General features: G+C 43.3%; 1 protein-coding gene across 1 annotated transcript in view; it reads right to left on the bottom strand.

The window, feature by feature from the left end:
- The window catches only part of SLIT1 (slit guidance ligand 1), a 1,063,959-nt gene that overhangs the window by 848,904 nt on the left and 193,163 nt on the right, over positions 1–21,892 (bottom strand). Inside the window, exon 3 of the mRNA XM_069611588.1 lies at positions 11,071–11,142. Coding sequence (XP_069467689.1) covers positions 11,071–11,142 — 72 coding nt within the window. The remainder of the gene's footprint in view (positions 1–11,070; positions 11,143–21,892) is intronic.

Here is a 21,892-nt window from a genome sequence, read left to right as displayed (position 1 = left end):
GGCACAGTATGACCATGTGACCACACGCGGCAGCACCCTATATCACCCCCACACCAGGACATACAACTCACCTGAGCTCATAAGGGCACGAGAGCAACAGTGGCAACCGGATAATACCTTGGCAGATAGGTGCACCTAGCCTCTGAACCTCAGCCACACCCGCCTAAGAACCTAGTGATACCCCAACACACCCCCCCACGAGACCAAATGAACTGCTGACTAAATGATGGCAACTGCCATACCTCTGTAGAACGAGTGAATACACTCACTAACCCTAGCTGTGGACTGGGCATGTATGCATGAGGAGGCCCCCCAGCCTACTGTACGAGTTCCCAGAGAGAGAAGAAGGAGAGGAGAGGAGGGAAAAAGTGGTAAATCTGCATCAACACCACGGAAAGCAGAGATAGCAGCCAATCCGGGTAGTCACCGAACACTGAAGTGATACACGCAAGCACAAGCTGGCAGACCAAGGTTCAAGGTGGCTGAAACTAGACGGGTAGTCTACACTGAGTGCTCACTGATCAAACGAGGAGAAGCGGAGAGAAACCAGTAACCAGAGGCCCACATTGAAGCAACACGGAGACACTGCACACGGCAACGAAATACTAGAAACAGATAATAACACTGCTGTACTGACGTGTGGCACGTCTGAAACACAGAGCTGCCCCGAGGTCACAAGTAATACAAGGCAAAGTAGGTTCACACTCTGAGCTGCCCCACTAACTGCCACATACTAGAGGATCACAAGGGGTAAACGCACAATTTCTGAAATGGGTAAAGAAAAGGCCAAGAAAGCTGGTACCCAGAGCACAATGGAACAACATACAACATCCGCCCCGGTCCCCTCGTGGACCAAAATAAGCCTTGTGAATCACAAGACCCTGATGAAGACATATCCCTTAGAAACGTGATGAACGCCATCTCACATTTGCGAGCCTCCATGGAAGTTAAAATCGACAGCATTAGTACAGAGGTCTCCCTAATGCGTCATGATCTCCAGAAGCTATCGTCCCGCACAGGAGAGGCCGAGACGTGCATATCTGTAGCAGAGGACGAGCTAAGAGGTATGGGTCAACAGATGAACAGAGTACTGGAACGCATCAAAGTATTGGAGGAACAGGTGGAAGAGGGAGAGGGCTGATCGAGAAGAAATAACATCCGAATCCTCGGCCTGCCTGAAAAAACGGATTGAGCAAGCATGGAGCTCTTCCTAGAACAATGGCTTGCCGATTTATTCGCCCCCAAATCCTTATTAAAATTCTTTTCAGTTGAGCATGCTCACCGGATGCTGACTGGCAGACCGCTCCCTGGAGCACAACCACGGACAGTGATAGCTAAGATCTTAAATTATAGAGACCGAGATGCGGTGCTCCAAATCGCCAGGACAAAATGTGCCATAACACACAACGGCTCCAAGATAGCCTTTTTTCCCGACTTCACTAAAGAAGTACAAAAAGCGAGACAATCAATTGATCCTCTTAAGAAACATCTCCAGGTGCTGAACGTGAAATATGGCCTACTATTCCCAGCATAGATGAAAATCTACCACAAGGGCACGACGGTGCACTTCACGGTTCCTAAAGAGGCATGGAACTGGGCAGAATGTAATCTAGAAGGAGACTGGGGCCCATGGAGACGGCAAAAAAACTGAAGAAATAGACCTTGACCAAACAGACCACCAGATGACCCACCACAGCAAGAAATAGAGGCAATGCCACAAATAGGCGATGAATAACCGCAAACAACAAACAGACAAATAAATATGCTTATCTTGTGTGAACGATCGAGAGCCCGCCTGGAAGACATACCGGAAACAAAGGAATTCACCTCACAAGATGGCTGGCGGCCCACGCCACTACACACCACATCACATCCCCCCTTGATCACAAGGCAGCAAGGAATACAAGTTCACAAGTGCCCACCATAGTATCTCTAATGCAACGGTGACAAGAGACACTTATCGTTTGACTATCTGTTAAAAAGTTTAGTTGAATGGGCGACAGATGCTTGAGTTAGGGATGGATTATGGGGAGGGGGAGTTGGGTTTTGAACATGTTCTTTGTTAGTAGTAAGGCATGCACGGCTCGACCGCTCATACTGAACATAGAAGACACCAGGACAATCCAGATCAAAACAATACAACATACCTCCTATGGAAGCTGTGGCCGCCTACACATAGAGCCTCACAAGACGAGCAATAAATTCAACCTGGCCTAACACAAAAAAACTCTGTCTCATAACATGGAACGTGAATGGCCTGGGAAACAGCATTAAGAGAAGGTTGGTGACACAATACCTAAACAGGCACAACCCAGACATAGTACTCCTCACCGAAACGCATCTGGCAGGCACAATGTGCCAACTCTTCCAGAGAACCAAATACCACACAGCAATACATGCAGGCTTCTCCATGGGCTCGAGAGGAGTTCTAATACTGATTGACAAGAAAATCCCTACCAAAATATATAACATAACCCAGGACACTGGGGGAAGGTTTGTCTTCATAAGAGGCACACTGTGGAATCAAACCATCACCATATTAACGGTCTACTCACCCCAGCGCTCATGACCGCTCTACTGGATCACATCACACCAATAATAGCCAACAACACAGCAGATACCCTGATAATAGGTGGAGACTTCAGTGAAGTAATGAATGTCAACGAAGACCGCACACACATAAGGGGAAGAAACCCAGCAATACCAACCAAACCCGCCACCTTCGCAGCAGCACTGGGGCTGAGGGATGCATGGAGAGATCTTCATCCGACGGAGAGACAATATTCGTTCCACTCAGGAGCACACACATCACTATCTAGGGTAGATTACTTATTTCTCTAGATTACATAAGGTAACGGAAGCAACTCCGCACCCCTGAGGGATATCAGATCACTCCCCGCTAATGATACTACTTGAAACAGAAAGACCCCAGCCCCTGCCAACTTGGCGACTAAACGCCTACTACTTAGGATTTCCAGAACTGGAAGAGAAAAGACAGGAAGCCACATCTTCATACTTTGAGTTAAACCAGAACTCGATAAATGATGAAGGGACAATATGGGAAGCATATAAGGCAACTTTTAGAGGTGAGATACTAAGTTGGACAGCAGCACACAGTAAAAAGCGCATAGTAAGGAGGTCGAAGAAGCGGAACCCAAGGTGCAAAATGCAGAGGCACGGGTGCAACTGAAGACAATAGAGCCCTACAGTTGGCACTGAAGAAACTACACAACATCACACTGTCCTGTGCGAAGCAGGCGCACAGAACTATGCACGCTAGACTATACGAGACTGGAGACAAAGCCAGAAAGATGTTGGCATGGTTGGAGAAGAGAGAGGAGAGACACCTCCAAGTTCGCTGCAGAAACACCGCAAATGCAGAACGGATCTCAACCGACCCAGGCATTGCAGAATGCTTTGCAACATATTACGAGGCACTATACGCTGCTCCGACGACCCCAACAGATCCCAGCATATTGGACACAGTCATCATTCCGTCCTTAAATGACACACAAAGAACGAACCTAGAAACAGAATTCACAGAAGAAGAACTGACAGCATCTCTATCCCAACCCAATGGCTTCCCGGTGGAAACGTGGAAAAAGATTGGTAGTGGTGAAATAGCACCTCTCATGCTCAAAATGCTCCTGCACTCTATGGAAAAAGGAATTTTCCCGCCGGACCTAAGAAAGGCCAGCATAGTGGTGAGACACAAGGAAGGCAAACCACCAGATGCATGTAGCTCCTACAGGCCGATCTCATTCATAAACATAGAGGCCAAAATACTGGCGAAAATACTAGCTAACAGATTACAGACAGTAATAACCTCTCTCATCCACCCAGACCAATGTGGATTTGTGCCACAGAGGTCCACACGAATGAACATTCACAGGCTCCACATCGCCATTGAAAAGGCACCAGCATTACAAGAATCACTGGCACTCCTCACTATTGACTTTGAGAAAGCATTTGATTTGGTCCATTGGGAGGCCCCATGGACCATAATAGGTAGAATGGGATTCAGCGACCAATTCATGTGCTAGGCCAAACTCTTATACAACGCCCCAACAGCCGAGATCAGGGTAAATGGATGGCCCTCACGCAGTATCAATCTGGGCAAAGGAACTAGACAGGGCTGCCCCCTTTCTGTAATGTTATTCGCATTGGTAATTGAACCCCTCGCAATAATGCTGAGAGATATGCAATCATGGAAGGGATTCCACTGGGCCCACGACTGGGAAGACAGGGTTTCACTATATGCTGATGATCTATTGATTTACTTAAGTGATCTGTCAGAACCATGTCCCATTGTCACACACATATTAAACAGATACGGAGCCTTTCGTGGACTACGGGTAAACTATAATAAATCCATACTATTCCCCATTAAAAAGGTCAATACAACAGCTCTAAACAACTGCCCATACTGAGTGTTAAACAATCAATTCCGGTATCTTGGAGTACAGATCACGACCGATCTTAAACAATATGTACCCAGAAAACTATACCCAATCAGAGATAGATTTGCAAACGATGTGAAACACTGGATGACTCTTCCCCTCTACTGGGGAGAGCGGTACTGTTTAAGATGCTAGCGCTCCCGCGATTCCTATACATCCTGCAAAATGCACCACTATATATACCTAAAACAGAATTCCATAAAATAGACGGAATACTTAGAAAATTGCTGTGGGGAGGAGGACACCCCCGAATTGCCCTGAACACCCTACAACGCTCCGTATGGGAGGGAGGTATTGGACTCCGCCACCTTCAAACATATTGCTGGCAGTCCAGATTGCAATAGTAAACAACATCCTACATAACAACCCTGAATTACCGCACATTAAAGTGGACATGCAGTCGGGACAGGGGCCCTCCCCTTTGGACAGTCTCTACCAAAACATAACACGACCGACCCCTACCACAATAATATCCCACAGGACACAGATATGGAGAGACGCACACAAACATCTAGGCTGGTAGGGGAAAGTCACGCCGGTCCAGCCCCTATGGCAAAATAGGCATTTACCAGAGCTCAGCAAACTTCCAAAATGGGTAAACTGGGAAGCAGCTGGGATAATAAGGCTAGAAGACGTGATACAAGATGGTAAAATAGTATATTTTCAGACTCTAAGGGATATATTTAAGCAACCCTCCACAGAACACTTCCACAACAGTCAGATGCTACATGCACTCACCACATGCGCGATAGACTTCCCCAATATGCCAGAGTGGACACCGATTCAAAGGAACATCGTGATAGAACATATAGATAACAAAATAACCTCCACAATGTACAATGCAATCGCCTCATTTGCTACAACGGAACTCACGGACCTAAACGCAAAGTGGGAAAGGGATGTGGGGCCACTACAACCAGAGGACTGGACCACAGCCCTCATGTACCCTAGAGAAACAGCCAGACTGATTCAGCTTAAAATTTTTCACAGGATATATTATGCAAGAGAGGCCCTACACCAATGGGGGAGGGCAACAGACCCTAAATGTCTAAGATGTTCTCAAGAGAGGGGAACCTTTTTCCACCACCTATGGGAATGCCCACAAATTCAGAACTTTTGGCAGAAATGCTGTGACAGACGATCAAAGGTCATAGGCCGAGTGATACCAATGGACACCAAACTGCTAATATTGGGAATAGACGATGACATAGAGATATCCCGCTTTGAAAAACTTATGCTCGCAATGACCACAGGCCTCACAAAAAGGAATCTGGCCCAGCTGTGGGGCACAAGCTCCCCCCCACAATATGAACAATGGATAACAGATGTAGATATGTGTATAACAATGGAACAAGACTATACACCACCAGAGGATGCCCTGGGAAAGGGCGTAAGATCTGGCAAAAATGGTAAGGCAACTAGAGCTGCCATGCAAATGCGCATAATACCTGCTGGACAGCTGTGATTCACCTGATTTATGTGCATAGCGGAAACCAACAGACTGAATCATACAGAAGTGCCCACAAAAACGCAAATGTACGAGCCGCGCATTGAGAATGTTTGTATGCCTGTATGTATAGAATGTATTGATTTAGTATTGTTTATTTTTCTAAAATCAATAAAATATGTTATTTAAAAAAATTATGAAATGTGTGATTGTACTGAGAGTATTCCTGATGTAATGTTTTTTTAATGATGAAATGTGTGATTGTATTGAGAGTATTTCTGATGATTTAATGTTTTTTTAATGTTATGAACTGCGTTATTGTTTACTGAGATGCACAAACTTATGTTGTTTTGGATATTATGGGACGTTTAAAAAAATTGATGAAATGTAAAGATTATTTTTAGATATGTCTTATTGAAAAAATTATGAATTAGAACGGTGATATACTGTTTGTTTGTAATTGTTCTTAATGGTTTAAATGTTTTTTTCACTCTCCTGTGTGAAAGATGTGTTTTAAACTATGACACACACACATAAAATACAAAGAAATGAAGCTTGAAAAGTGGACATCACTGCTTTCTTTAAAGCAGCAGTAATTGTTACACTTACCACTGGTCTATCATGTTGTCTGGAAACCTGAACAAAATCTGTCGGCCTCATTATTAAATAAAATCTTCAGACAAAATCCAAGATGTTCAGTATTTTCAGCATGTGCAACCTCATTATATCTTAAAATCAAGGCCTAGCTGATTCCAAACGCCACACTGAAGGGCAGGCTGCAGCACGGGAAGACTAGAAGACCGCCCGACAAGCTCAGGGCCTCGCTGCAGAGATCCGGGCACAGTCTACAGCCAGGTATTGCTAAACCAGCTCTTTATCCTTTGAAGGTTAATGCATGGAATGCAACTCTGTTGAGTAATAACACCCATTACTATTTCATGCTTAGATGGGAGAAGGTTTCCCTGCTTGGGTGTCTATTATACAATATGCCAGGAGAAGTCCTAAGAGATGTGTCCACAGTCTGTCTGTGCCCGCCTTATGTGTCACTTACTTACTGGGCATACAGGAGCAGAACAGGAAATGGTAACCACGAGCTAAACTTGCCAATACGTGGTTCGGATTAGCTGAGAGCAATTCACCTCATGCGTGTAAACGTACAATATTCTGGTTACTAGCTTGATGTAAACCGCTGCCAGGAGCTTCTTATTAAAGTTCCAGGCCAACCGGTGCCATACAAAGGTGCCTTTGGGGAGTTAAGTCTATGGGCCTCTTTACAAGGTTGGCGGCCCGGTAACAACGGTGCCGGTAAGCTACCGGCACTACCGGCACCGTTGTTAACGGACCGGCAAACTACGAGGTCTGCGAGCGGGTGCCTTTACGCCCGCCAGGTTTGATCTGGCGGGCGGAACAGCACCTGCTCACAGACCTTGGCGGATGCACCGGCACCATTCATTAATGGTGCCGGTGCATCCGTCCTCCCCATTCCCATTGAGTCTAATGGGATTCGAATGAGAATGGGGAGAAATATTTTTCGGCACCCGGCAATGGGCAATTCCCGGGACCACCGGGGCCATAATGCCCCGGTAAGTGCCCATTGCCGGGCGCCGGAAAAAAAAATTCTCCGGCGACAGCCATGCCGTTTTTACCGGCACGGCTACCGCCAGACTCATAATGAGGCCCTGTGAGTTTGGGAATGTGTCTAAAGAAGCAGGAATAGATTTCAAGCATAATGAGTGATACTACAACAGATCAAAAGTAGTTCTAGTCAAGGTTTCACTGAACGTAGGCATGTGTTATGCTCATTCTTGGTTCCCTATAGGTTGGAGAAGGGTCTGGCACTCATGGGATGAGATCCACAAGGTGCGCTTAAAAGAATGATGTTCAGATTTCACACAATTCATCAGGTATTTATGATAGGAGATGGGAATGGCAAGTGATGTATTTTTCAATATTTTCTTAAGTATTTCTGTAAAATAAAAACAGTCAATGGAGACTTTGGAATAATGCAGAGGGTTTGCTCAATATTACATTAAGCATAAGCATAGTAGAAAGACTTATGTTCACTATGTCTATAGTGTGCAAGCCCTTACTTCCACACATTGTTCAGTGTAGACATATATTTATTGTTTATATGGGCTTTATTTATGTATTTGCATCACAGTCCCATTTCAGATGATGATGTCACCATATCAGAACAATCTGTGACAGAGTGCTTAAATAAAGCCCAAATGCCCAGTAAACACCTTTCAATCTGAAGCACATGTGCAAACGATGTTTTGCACACTAATATATTTGCCAAATACATAATAAAGGGACTTCTGTTCACCATGGTGGTCCGAAGTCTTTCTATTATGTCTATTGTGCCCATTGTGTCTATGCTTAATGTATATTCCATGTTTGCACATGTTGAGGAACAGCCATCACATGTATGCTGTGATTTGGGCAATTGCTGGCATATTGGGGAAATCCATCACAGTTGTCTCCTTAAGGTGGCAAATATTGGGATGCTGGGGCAACTCCATTGCACGTATTTCCTTGGAGGGAAAATGCTGGGATGATGGGGCAAATCCATCACAGATGTTTTCATAAAGGTTTTGAGAATAATGTATCACAGTAATATACTTATGAATTAAATAATTTAGCACCTGCTAATAGCATTGCCACTTTAATCTTGTAATTGTCTGAATTAGCATCCTCTTTTGCCCTTTCCTTGTAGTGGTAGTCTTTATTGTACTAAGGGTCGGACAGATATTTATTTTATGTATGTATTGTTCATTCATAACGTGCTTTAATACCAGTGAGTGGTTTTTAAGAGCGAGATCAGGATTTGAACCTTTGTTGCCCCTGAGCTACCCTTCCTCCTCCAAATGATTGTTTGTGCCTTTCAGTGCCATATCCAATCATTTCTTTAGAATCCAATTTAATATAAATTGATCAAGCGATCAGTGTAGCGCGAAACGCGTTGTCTGCAGGCTGCGCACCATGGTGTCCTGCTTCTGTCTGTCTCTATGTTGCTGCATATGTGTTGCATTTTATTTTTGTAATACTATTTTTATTCTATAAACATTAAAATCACCTGTATTTTATACACGGTGTCTTTTTGTGTTTTTTCCGGATTCCTGGATTTCTGGAGTGTGGCACTACGCCTGGCCTGCGGGAGTGTGGTTCGCCATTTCCTCTATATATATATATATATGCGCTTATGGGTAGACTATGTATCCATTTTATCACCTCCTCATTGGCACTCAATTGATTTAAAAAGAAACCTATTCTATGGTGTATTGTTTTGTCTGCCCAAAGATCAATCACTTAATGAAAGAATCACTGTCAACCATTGAGGTCATTCTCAAGCAATGTGTCCCGATCCACTTAGGACGAATTTGCACAGCATTCTCAAGTAAATGGTACGTGACAGGCTGACCCTGCTAACTTGGTGTCGTGCCTGTTTCCCAGGCGTTCAGCTTTAATGGAGTAGCTCATTGGCTCAACATTAGGCTGTGAATTGAATGTAAGTTGCTAGCAATGTTTATAAGATGATGGCGCCCAGCACCAGCTCAGTCTACAGGCTGTTTACCTTTGAGCCATCAAGCATCTTTTTAACTCGTTTTGAGTTTTTGGGAGGGGGACTGCGGGGGTGGTGAGACTGGGGGATTGGGGAGGGTGCGGGGGACGGGGGGTGGCCAAAGACCAGCTCTTCCCTTGGAAGGAGATCGAGGGAAAGTACATGAAACCAGAACAGAAGAAAGTGAAAGAGGAAAGAGGCTCAGGGGCGATCCAATATGGCCACTTGACTTGAAGGTGAGTGCACGCATGTGGCCAATGACCCACAGAGAAAAGAAGAACTGAGCAGTGTGTGAAAGAAGTTTTAAATTTAAAATGAGAATTCACAATAGTAAAATCTACAGACAACTGGGAACAGGAGAAAGGCTGGAACTAAAAACTTTCTTTTTTTGCTTGACGTTTTATGAAAAGTGTGAAAAATTGGTGGGGACCCTTGCCCCTCACCCGAACATATCAAGAGCATCTCAGAGTTAGATCACGGCTCTTTGTGAATATGTGCGGTGGGGCCTGTTTTGAGCCACTTTTGAGATGCCCAGAAACACTCTGAAATCTTTACAAACAAAAGGAATTAGCTCAAGATCATGTGAAGATACAGTCATTACAAATAGAATATACAAGCCCTCTCCAGATTTACTGTTGTGCGCATTTGAGAGAATTGTGTTCTTGTTTATTAACACCCACGGGAGGGGCGCCAGCCAGTCATGTGGCCTAGAACGCAGGCAGAATCTGCCAGTAAGCACCATTCCCTCCCAGTCACTTCAGTCTCCCCTAAGGTGGTTTCGCCAATCTGTCTTCTTGCCACCAGTGGTCTGAGTAACCCTCCCCCTTTTCGCCAACCCCCATCCTTCTGAGTCCAGAATCCACACGCCTTGCACTTTCCCCACTCCACGTGCGTCCTGTTTGGCGCTCAGCTGTTTAGCGCTGGTCCACCTCTTGCTCATGTAAATTGTAAAGGTACATTGGGCCTCATTACACGGATGGCGGTAAGGGATTACCGGCACTGGTAAGGGCACCGGTGCCATTAATCCCTTACCGCCCTACTACAAGGTCCCTTTGCGGGTCCCTACCTTAACGGCTGGTTTTACCAGCCTTTAAGGACGGGACCCACAAAGGGACCTTGGAGGCAATTACCGTAACGCAATTTGGTGTACCGTAATTGCCGCCTTCCCCATTCCCATTGAGCCCTATGGGGGCTCAAATGGGAATGGGGAAGGGCCAATTGTGAATGGGGAATTACGGCCCCGCCAACCTTGGAATGGGGCAGTAATTCCGCCATTCCAGTGTCAATCTTAGTAAATTAGGCCCTGTACGTCCAATGAGAAACATTGCATATTGCACAAGGGCTGATCTAGAAATCAGGACCACAGAGTGATAAGATTGTGGATTACTAAAGTAAAATGGAGTCATGCAAGGAGAGGTTTGCAGAAACCGGAGCTTTAATAAATTGTTTGGTATTTAGAGGTAGCATACCCATTCTTTACCCAAAGTTTCTTTCATGTGAAATAAATGTAGGTTTCTATAAATATTTATTGCAGGTCACTTTCAGTAACTTCCAACGATTTACAAAGACATGCATCAAAATATAGTAAAATAATTACTTACAAAACTCGCAGCTGCTTGAGCCCGGAGAAGTCATTCTTATTGATTCTTGTGATGTTGTTGCCGTTTAACTCCCTGAAGATAAAAACATAAGAAAGTAACATTAAAATGTGACTTCTTCCTTATGTCATTGATTCTGCACGAGCGCATACGCTTTATGTTGTCCACGTGCCTTTCCCCATTTCTACGGTAAGGTCATAGTCGCTTCCAGGCCACCAGCAGAGGGCAGCATTTCTGACAACTTTGTCAAGGTGATGGATGATAAAATGTCACGTGCTCTATGTTGCAATAAATCATTGCACGGGCCCAGAGCCCCCTGTGCAGTTTGTTGTTCACATTAATGACGGAATGAGGAGTTGCTTACAGTTGCAAATATATGGCTCATGTTTATAAAAAATGATAATTGCATGCAAGCCCACCTACGTTGGCATTTACATGCTGTTAGTTTCACCTGCCTGCAATTTTCAACTTTCACAAATCAAAGTGCCGCATGAAAGAGTACAAGCAGGTGCAATCGCCTTTTCTCTTCTCTTCTAATCTACGTTTACTGTAAAATGTCAAAGCTGCCCGAAAAGTATGTTTTGTAGATGGTATTTACAATGGATTATGGCATTCATCAGTTTTAAGGCAGCATGAAAACACTTGCTAGTGTAAAATTGAGTGGTTTGACAGGAAAGTGGAGGAGCAAATGGGTTTCCCCTCCAGTCTTCCACCGCGCCTGGAAAAGTTGTTGGCGGAGCCGTACAATGAGTGTAAATCCTGGCGCAATCCTTTTAAACCTTGTTTTTACACTCGCTTTACTGCATCAGGCTTGCAAAATGAGCCTCATATTCCTACTTGCAGGTCCAATACAAAAGTGAAGCGCATGCCATTTAATCAGCAAACCTGGATACAACAAACAATTTGCATGTGCATCCCCTTGTCCCTGAGGTACTTGCTCTGTATGCCTTTTCACGGTTTCTCCCAGAAATTAAGACACTGCCGGCTGTCATGTAGTTCTCAAAGTTACATGTCACTGACATAGTGACTTGCTTTAACTTGAAAAATCCAATGGAGCTGATTTAGCTCCATGCATAGTGTGACATGCGTAATATACACACGGAAAAGTTTTAAGGGAGCATTTCATGACTCACCATATTTTCATTCATTTGTATGTCAGAGAGGGGGGGGCAGATCGTAAGTTACTATTCCGCCTCCCAGTTCCTCTCCGCCATTCAAAAACTCCATGCATTTGCGCCAGCATGTTTTTTCATGCTCGTGCAAATTCCTATAGAGTCTACCTGCATTTTACACCAGCAAAAACCAGGCAGCAATAGGAATACATTGTAAACACTGCAGCCCATGCGTACATGGCAAACAGCATTTACGCAATTTGCATGGCAGAGAGCAAACGGTTGACTTAAAAACATGCTCGCCACCTTTTTGCTCTTTTTATGTGCACTCCACCATGCAAATCTTAATAATTGCACACGCTATGTTAACACTTTTGGGTCGTCAGATCCACTCTTTGTAATTTTCGTAATTTGCACAGTGGAGTGCAAAAATAAAGAGCAAAAAGGAGACATGCATGCTTATATGCCACCCTTTTGCACACCGCCATGCAAAATGAGTAAATGCTGTTTGCAATGTGCGCTTGACAGGCAGCGTTTGCAATGGATTCCTACGGTCCACCTGCTTTTTGCTTCATGGGAATCCACAACATGTGCACCACCATGCACATACATGCTGGCTCAGATGCGTGGCGTATTTGCATGGCAGAGAGGAAGTTGGATCATCCCTTCCTCTCCCCCATACAAATGAAGGAAAACATGCTGTGACGTAAAATACATGTCTATACATTTTATTTTCTGCATGCCTTTCACACTATGCTAGGAGCAAAATGAGCTCCATTGTGTTTACAATGGGTACATTATAGACACATGCTTCTTACACAAGGCAACATTGCATAATCCTTCCTTTTACTGACAATATATAATGCCATGTTTGGCTATGCATTCCAAGGAAAATATCAGCTGACAAGTGCATATTTTTTTTTTTTTTTTTGCTTTCTATCCCCTGACAAGTGCATATTAAGCACACGCACTAACAAGGACAGATGGAAACCAGCCAGCTCTCTATTAATAGAGAGCTATGCCTACCTGAGTCAAACAGATACACTGGAATGAACACCTTATAGTCTAACATCCTTGACAACGACCGTCTCTGATGAAACACGTGTTGGTGCACACAACTTCAATAGCACTATTCAACACAATCGGGCAAAAACATGTGCTTTTGATAATAACTTTAATATCCAGCCAATCTTGAGAGCGAATGAGGAACACACTCTTAACCTTTTGCAATTCTTGTTTGTGACACTGAGCATAGTCACTATACGTGTGCCATTGCTGCCGTCCTATCCTGCAAGAGCTAATAGAAGCTGGCGCACGGAGTCACGTATCGATATGCTCAATACTCAGAGGCGTAGACAGGGTAGGGCCTGAGCAGGCAAGGCCCACCCAAAATCTGTAAATGCCCACTCAGCAGCGCTGTGTGGGCATTTACAGCTGTTAATGTCACTGCGGTGGGCCTGACTACCTTAGCTTCAGGCCCCACTTTTTAGACAATCCTGGCTACGCCTCTAGCTTACTCTCAACATGTGTTTTTCTGCCCACTGCAATCCGACGGCGGGATGCATGAAATGCACATTTGTCGTAGGATGTCCTGGATTGCAGGGAAAACATGAATGAAGACTTGATAAACAGGCAAGGACCCTCATCCAAATAAGCAATGCAGAATGATTGATAATGCATGTATAAAGAATGATGAATAATTTATTGATTGATTGATTTGATTTGATTGATTATATGAATAGAAGTGACAGAAAATGCACACAGATGATATCGTATTCAGGCCCATCTACTGAGCTTTTCCAAGGAGAGTTCCCATAAAGGCACTATCCTTTTTTCAAAGTTGACTTGGCTTTTTAACAATGAAAGAGTGCGGCCAGAATAAACATTCCATTCAAATGCATTAAGCATGGCAGTGAAAGAGTGGCCTGACATTTGAATGACTGTTGAGGGGTATGCCAAATTCTCACAGGAGGGGTGCAGATGCTCGGTGTATCAAAAGCATGTGGCCTCAGATCCATGAATTGAAAGCAATTAGCCTCCACTGACAGCAATGTCAGTCTTCCATTGGGATGGGACGAGAGCTCTGTGGCAACGCGGGGTCTTTGTAAACAAAAAACAAGCTTTATAAATAGCCTAGCCTTGCACAATGAAATTAGTGCCTAAAATACCTCTGGGTTATGTGCGCTGTAAAGAAATGCAAAAATAAATAAAATATCAGTGAAGTTACCCAGAAACAGCAATAGGATGGTTTAATTGGTTCTGGGATTAACACTGCCTGACCACACAGACCTCCACAGATTGAAAACCACTGCTCATCTAACAAGAAATGCAATGCGTATATCTCTCCGCAGCAGATTTCTAAGGTATAAATAGCTTAGATGATGCTGGCGAGTTGTGATTTCCGTTTTCATTGCTCATGAACGTGTATGTAATGATTTCAATTTTATGTGTTGAACTAATGGAAGATATTTTCTAATTCCTATGTCTGTGACATTCAAATGTGACTTAAATTCTCAGCCTGTTACGTGGGTTTTATAAACAGGTGTCTGACATGACGTGGTCCAAACATGTATGCAGCAAAGATACCTAGAGCGAAATGGTGATCAAATCAAAATCCATTTCGCGGGGCAAGAAAACAGGGACTTTCTGCGGTCATCTGATTGTCCTCTCTGTTTAATTACGTGTTTCCAGGAAATAAACATGGCAAAGAAATGTGGGAGCTTTGCTATATGCTGGTGGTTCTCTCAAACCCCAGGTGAATGCAGTTGTTAATGGTTGTTTGGTTCAGACTAAAAAATCATGCTTATAATATTAAATATACAGACTCCAGTTGGTTGGCACATCTAGCAATGGCGGCTGTACAATGCAGATGCTTGATATGCTGGTTAATCCAGTATCTATGAAACGGACTTCGAGGAACACAGAATGCAGCTGTCTGACTGCTATGCGGATGGACAAAAAGAGACCAAACCTCAGCTACATGATGCTGCCTTCACTGGCGGCAGTATAAGACTGGATCCCCTTTCGGACAGTGTGTTTGACGGGAAGCCTTCATTAGGTTTAGCTGCTGCCTGTCGAAATGAGAAGATAGCGACCAGACTGCCGAGAAGAGAACTTCAGGTTGATAACCTCCCACTCTAGGAGTCTCCAACATTCAACTGTCCTCCCTTGCTGGTAGATGTTTTACTGAGCAAGACCTCTTTATGGAATTGCAACTTGAATGATTTGAGTCATTTGGGAACATCAGTACCCAGAGACAAATGTACCCTTTAGGGCAGTGGGTGCTATATATACAGGTTTTCCCTCACACGCTCACTCAATCACTCACCCAATGAACATTTCAAGTATCCTCTCATTTCTAATTTCACTGCTCTCAGTTATTGTTTTTTGAGAGTAATATGCCCCATGAAGTGTCCCTTGGCCAGGTGTCATTGAAAGGACACTGCAATGGGCCGTTCCAAGCCATGAATACACTTAAAGAAGAAATACAGAGAAAGTGTCACAGAAGGTGAGACTCACACAGCGGCCGAGCGAGAGACAAGAGTGACATTTCAATAGGATCATGAGGGGAAAGAGAGTGAAGAACATCAATAGAGGAGCAATAGGCAGAAAGGAGGGGGGCAGTTGGTTGGCAGCAAGTCCGAACGGAAGAAAGAACAGTAATCAAGAGGGGAACAAATCAAAGCGAAAACTAGATGTTTAGCCGCTTGAAATGGGAGGAATAGACGAGCATTGTGAATATTATAGAGATAGAAACAACAGTAACAATCGGGATTTCAGATGTGCTAAGAAAAGGAAAGGGTAGAATAAAAAGCAACACCGGATTATGCGCAGTCGAAGAAATAGGAAACCGAGAGTGTGGGGAGGAAAGAAATGACAGAGGAGAAATAGTAGAAGTAGGAAATAATAAGACTTCAGTCTTAGTGGAGCTGAGATGGCGGCAATGGGTGGTTATCCAAGACTGGGGGGCAAGCAGGTAAACAGAAAGGATAGAGTCAGGAAAGGAAGAGAATGAGAAAACAATCCGGGAATCATCAGCATAACATTGGTATGAAAGAGCAAAAGGAGAAATAATAACAGCCAAAGAAGAATGTAAAGCGAGAAAAGAAGGGGACCCAGAACTAATTGTTGAGGAAATCTAAACTGGAGGGGAGAGCCACAAGATTGCTGGCAAACCCAGGAGATAGAATAACTATATTTGGAAAGATATGAATGAAACAATTGAAGAACAAGGAAGCCCTAAGGAAGTGAAAGAGAACAGAAGAATAGAAACATCAACAGTGTCAACAGCTGAAAAAAGATTGAGAAGTGCAAGAATTGAGGAAAGTTTAAAGTGATGTACAAAGGGCAAGGAATTAGCAACACATAGCTGCACAGTTTCAGCAGAATTAAATGGAAGAAAACTAGACGGATAAACAGGTAAAAGAGAATGGTGACCTAGATAAGTAGACATGTGGGTGTAGGCAACCTGCTCAAGTACTTAAGAAGAAAGAAGGCGTTTTAAGAATGGCAATGGGAACAACAATAGCATGTTTGAACTCAGAAGGAAAAGTGGCAAACCACAAATAGATGGGAAGAAAAGGAAGATCAGAGATTGGAGTCATATTCTGTAGCTGTAACTAAAGAAGAGTCAAAAAGCGAATGAAGGGGTGAAAGGTATTTAAGATCAGTGAGGGATCATGACTGTTTCCAATGCTGCTCAGTTTGGTAAGAAGTGGAATCAGGAGAATGCAGCAAAGGAGTAAGCTATGGCTGGAGAGGTTTACGCGAGGGAATGGTCTAGAGGGATAAAATGCGTTAAGGGTAGTGGAAAGTGTGGAAGTTACATGTGAGGAGGCAGAATCAGCAGAAAGGTGACAACAGTCATTTAATAAACAAAGAGTAGAAAAGAGGGAAAAAAGGAACAGGATGGAGTCAAAGGCTCATAAGTCATAATGGTAAAATGTGGAACAGGAAAAAGAACAGATGAGAGGAAGGAACATCAGAAGGAAAGCAAGAAAAGGTCGGAGGACTAGATGGGAAGAGCTGACTTTGCGGAGCAATCAGATGGGATGCAATAGAATGTAAAGTCTAAAAATGAACCAGAAACATGAGAAGGAGGAAAAGGCATTTGGCGAAATTGGTAGGAATTAAGCAGTGGAAGAAAAGGAGAAGAAGGATGTCATATATTGCACATGGCATACATGCATGCAACCTATAACATACATGTCATATATAAATCTTAAATCAACATGTACGGTAAGGGAAAACATGCCTAGTACTAATGTACACGTTATAAGTGGTCGTATTGCAAAGAAAGGGGGCACTAACTAATCTATGTACTATAATACTATTTATTAATCATTTCAATATTAAAAACATGAAATACTACACAGTTGCACTACCACCACAATGAAATCATAAATGTGTAATGATATCTGTATACACAATACTAGTCAATTGAACAAACACCTCAATTGTTGTTTCTTTGATTATCGATATCCAGGTGTACTAAGGGATTTTATCCTTGATTCTTGAGTGTTAGTCTATATATAAACCATAACATAAATGTATCGCGTATGTATTTAGCACATTTATTTCATATAGCTGTCAAATATGTGAAAAATGTATGCTACATGTATCATGCCTACGTTCGTACATATGTGCTGCTAGATCATAGCTTAACCTAAACACAGCATTGTTTGCTGCAAAGATATAATGGACCTTCAAAGGCACTCATTTGTGTGTGAAAGAAATGCTGTTGCCCCTCACCGTATTGCTTGGGATGCAAATTCTTGACACTGTGACAGGGATTTGCTGCTCTGCAAACTTTGAAAACTCTCCTTTTCGTCAATGTAAAGGCCTATCAAAGCACTAAATGGGCTGTAAAATTGGTGCAAATTGGAATGAGCCCTGCAAGAGCAGAGCATGGACGTAACCAAACCGGCTCACCAAAGGCCACCATACAACATGATCAGTTCTGCAATTCTGCACAACATGAGCACGCCACAAGCCTGTTCTAACAAAATTCACAGAATCAGAGGTAATATATTTATTTTGTGCCATTTGTGTTTGTATTTCCACGTCATGTAGTATATTTGTGTGTTCACGAATCACCTGCTGTTCAGTCAAGTGAAAATGTGTTTCCAGCAAATGTATCGCCCAAAGCTCACTTCATATTTTTCAGTTTTTTTGAAAGTCAGACTTTGTTTTCAGGCTTTATTTTAAGGATGGAGGAACCAGCTAAAAAATGATTCAAGCCTATCTTTGCAATGGCGGTTCGACTTGGCTTGAACGATTCAAACCATTTGGAGCTGAGCCGGCGAAATGGTTAGAAACTTTCAAACCAGAATTCGAGCTTCTGATGCTTGGACTCGGCTCAAATACAGCTCTGTGATAATACTGAACCTATAAGTATTGGATCAGCAGCCGAGAAGTCAATATTACTAGGGCTGAATACAAAAGTGACATAAAAATGAATGCAAAGGAAAAAAAACACTGATTCAGCACTTTTTTCATTTGGGTTTATTTCAGAAAAGTGCACATCACCTTATCCACAAACGTGACCTGCACATTTAAGGGTGCTGTTCTGAACGTGCTCCTGATACTAATATATGACAGGCTCCCAGCATTCACGTGGGTGTTGAAAGCAGTGGAAAAGGGCATTTGAGTATGCATGTTTGTGATGTACACGTTCACACATCCTTTGACAATAAGGCGCAGGTTTTCTTTAGCAGTTGCACCCCAAACACTCGTGTGAATCTGCCCCATCCTTTCTACAAATGTTCGAACCGGCATTTGAGTCAAACAATTCAATGCTCTCCCTTCCCTACTTTATACGTGACTAGAGCCAATCAATGCCATGCTATTATTTTGGAAGATAGTAGGTATCTTATATTCTAACACCATGGGGCAGATGTTAAGAGCCCCCTTTTGCAGCTGTCAGACAATCCACTGGAAAGTGTCCAACTGCCACCACTTTTGTGGTGTAGGTCTTTTCCTAGGTACTTTCCTCATCCACCAAAAGGAAAGCAGGGCATACCCTGTTTTCCCATGATAACACTGCATCCTGCAGTGAATCCCCATTGACCTCCAACATACGCGCATGCGCACTCAGTGGAGATCGGTAGCGACAGCCGCCATGAAAAAACATGGCAACTGTTACTCCAATGGACTCCTATTGAGTCTGACTGTTCTTAGCAAACACTAGAAAGCAGCCATAGTCCATAGCAATCCCAGCTGCTTCACTCACATCAAATGCGTAATGTGGGTGGAGATGGAGTCGGATTCCTTGAAAGGAGTGGGGAAATATGCATTGAGGAGGACGGATACCTTAGGGGCAATGCATTTGTCTTCGAAGCGAGACGACGCAGCGCAATACAGGTTAAAATCCTGAACCTGTGCTTAGAAACCACTCGTTGGTTTAGCGCGTTATAAATGAACAAGTAAAACACAATGAAAACACATTAAATTCTATGTATATATAAATTGCATTTTGATGTACTTGTCAATAGGTAAGAAATGGGGGTAGTAGGCAATATATATACAACTTGGAGTCTAAGGCTTACCCATCCTGTCTTTGCCCAACTATTTTTTAACACCATATAGACAGAACCAATTTATTTAACAAGTTATTCCTGTAGTCTGAGTTCCTGTAACTGGCTAGATGTCCCAGTGTCTTCTAATTTACTCTACTTTCGGGAGTTGACTTGCCCTAGGTTTTCGCTGATGTTCCCGCCTATCAAGGAGAGGTTCAAGACAAAGGGGAATCTAACCCTATCATCACTACTTTCCTGTCAGCTAAAAGATTGCACACTTCATCAAGGTCGATTATCTACTTTATTGTCATTGCCTTGGATCTGTGTGTCTTACTTAACTTAGTGAATGAATGAAGATCAAAGAGGTTCTAAAAACAGAGACAGCTGTAATTCCTTTGTGGCTGTCTATACTAAAAGATGATGCTATGTGTGAACTATGTCCACAGTTCTATTCTCGTGGAACACTGGGTTTAGGCCATCACTCCTGGACCTATTGTCAACCGGTTTCAGCGGTATTTCATTAATTCCCGCTTTCTTCAGGACATACGCTGACTTCAATAATACTGATCATTATAATCATCAGCAGAACAGCAAAGAAAAAACAACAAGACTGATATATTTTCTCGTCCTGTGTGTCCACATTGATGGGTTGTGGATGGTTTCCCGAATTTGTGCTGGCCGTGGCTTCCTGGTACCCCCTCTCTATTTTTTCCCCTATAGGGCACGTGACCAGGAAGCCACAGCCAGCACAAATTCTGGAAAAACAAAAATAAAGTTACGATATCACTATAATGTGATATACAAGAATGGAGCTCCATATGTATCGTTAAGATCAGTGTGTATAGGCCCATATTACCAAATTACTGTGAATGCAAGCAGGGGTTTGTTTGTTTGTTTGTTTGTTTGTTTATTGATTTGTATGGCGGGCCAAATCCAAGGGTAGCAGGTCGCAACAGGGAACAGAAAATATGAATGCTTAAAAGCTTGGTTACAAAGTAAGGCACATATACATATGAAACATTACAGGTAGTGGTCTTGACAAATCAGTTAAGGAATATACATATATGCAAATCAGTTAAAGGAATATACATATATACATATGAAACATTCTAGGTAATAGTCTTGACAAATCAGTTAAGAAATATACATATATACATGTTGTAGTAAGATCTAAAAGGTGTTGGTTGGGTCACAATTAGTCTTGGGAGGCATTACAGTGTAGCCATGTAAGAATATTTCGTATGAAGCTATAGTAGGATTGGTCTGTTCTAATGTCAAGTGGGACAGCATTCCAGCACTGGGCTGCCTTAACTGGGAAGCTACTGCCGCCTGTTTTTTTCAGTCTAAATTTCGGTACCTGTAGGCAGTAGGAATGGGTGGTTCTCTGGGGCGGGTCGATGTTTTCCTCACTTCCTGCTGCCAGGTAGGGGGGGCTACGTTGTTAAGACATGTAAAGGTAAGTGAAGCTGTTCTGAGTGAGATTCTGTCGCAGATTTTGAGCCACTTGTGTTCTCTTCTTTTGTTAGAGTTGTGTTCTCTAGAAGGTAGCTTGAGGGCAGTTCTAAGGGCATTGATTTGTAAGGTTTGAATTTTGTCAATGATGTATTTGTTGGCACCCAAATACAAGGCATTGCAATAGTCAAGTTTCCAGAGTATTAGGGCGTTGGCAAGGATATTTAATGTTAATGTTAAAGGCTATTTGTACCGTGCACTATCACCATCGAGTGGTCCCCTGGCACTCTGGCGGCTCTGAAAAAGGGAGGAGGGGGGTGGGTTAGTGGGAATAAGCTGGGAAAGTGCAAGAGAGCAGTGATGTGCTGTTGGCAGCCTCAGCCCGGTGGGTCCGTTGGCTGGGCTTGGGGTGTTTTACGGTCGGTAGTCGTCATGTGCTGTTTGTGCAAGTCTATGTGTGGTTTGTTTTGTTGTTGCAGTGTTGTGAAGTTTGTGTGGATTGCTGCATTTAAGGCTTGTGGTTGTGTTTGGTTAGAGTTTGAGAGGTGTATGCAGAGGGATGAAATTGTTAGTAGGTTGGTTAGTTGGAATTGCTGTCCTTGTAATTATGGGATTCCATCTAGGTGAGGTACATGCTGAGATTCACATTTCTATCTAGATGCGGCACAAGCTAAAGTTCAGAATTATAAGTTTGGTGTATGCTAACAATCACTTTCCTATCTAGATGCGACGCAAGGCAAAGTT

This window comes from Ambystoma mexicanum, chromosome 8 (genome assembly GCF_040938575.1).
Source record: "Ambystoma mexicanum isolate Mex_15411 chromosome 8, UKY_AmexF1_1, whole genome shotgun sequence".
In the NCBI taxonomy this organism is placed as follows: Eukaryota; Metazoa; Chordata; class Amphibia; order Caudata; family Ambystomatidae; genus Ambystoma; species Ambystoma mexicanum.
The sequence above is the reverse complement of the archived record's forward strand: the minus strand, read 5'-3'. Positions and strand labels throughout refer to the sequence as shown.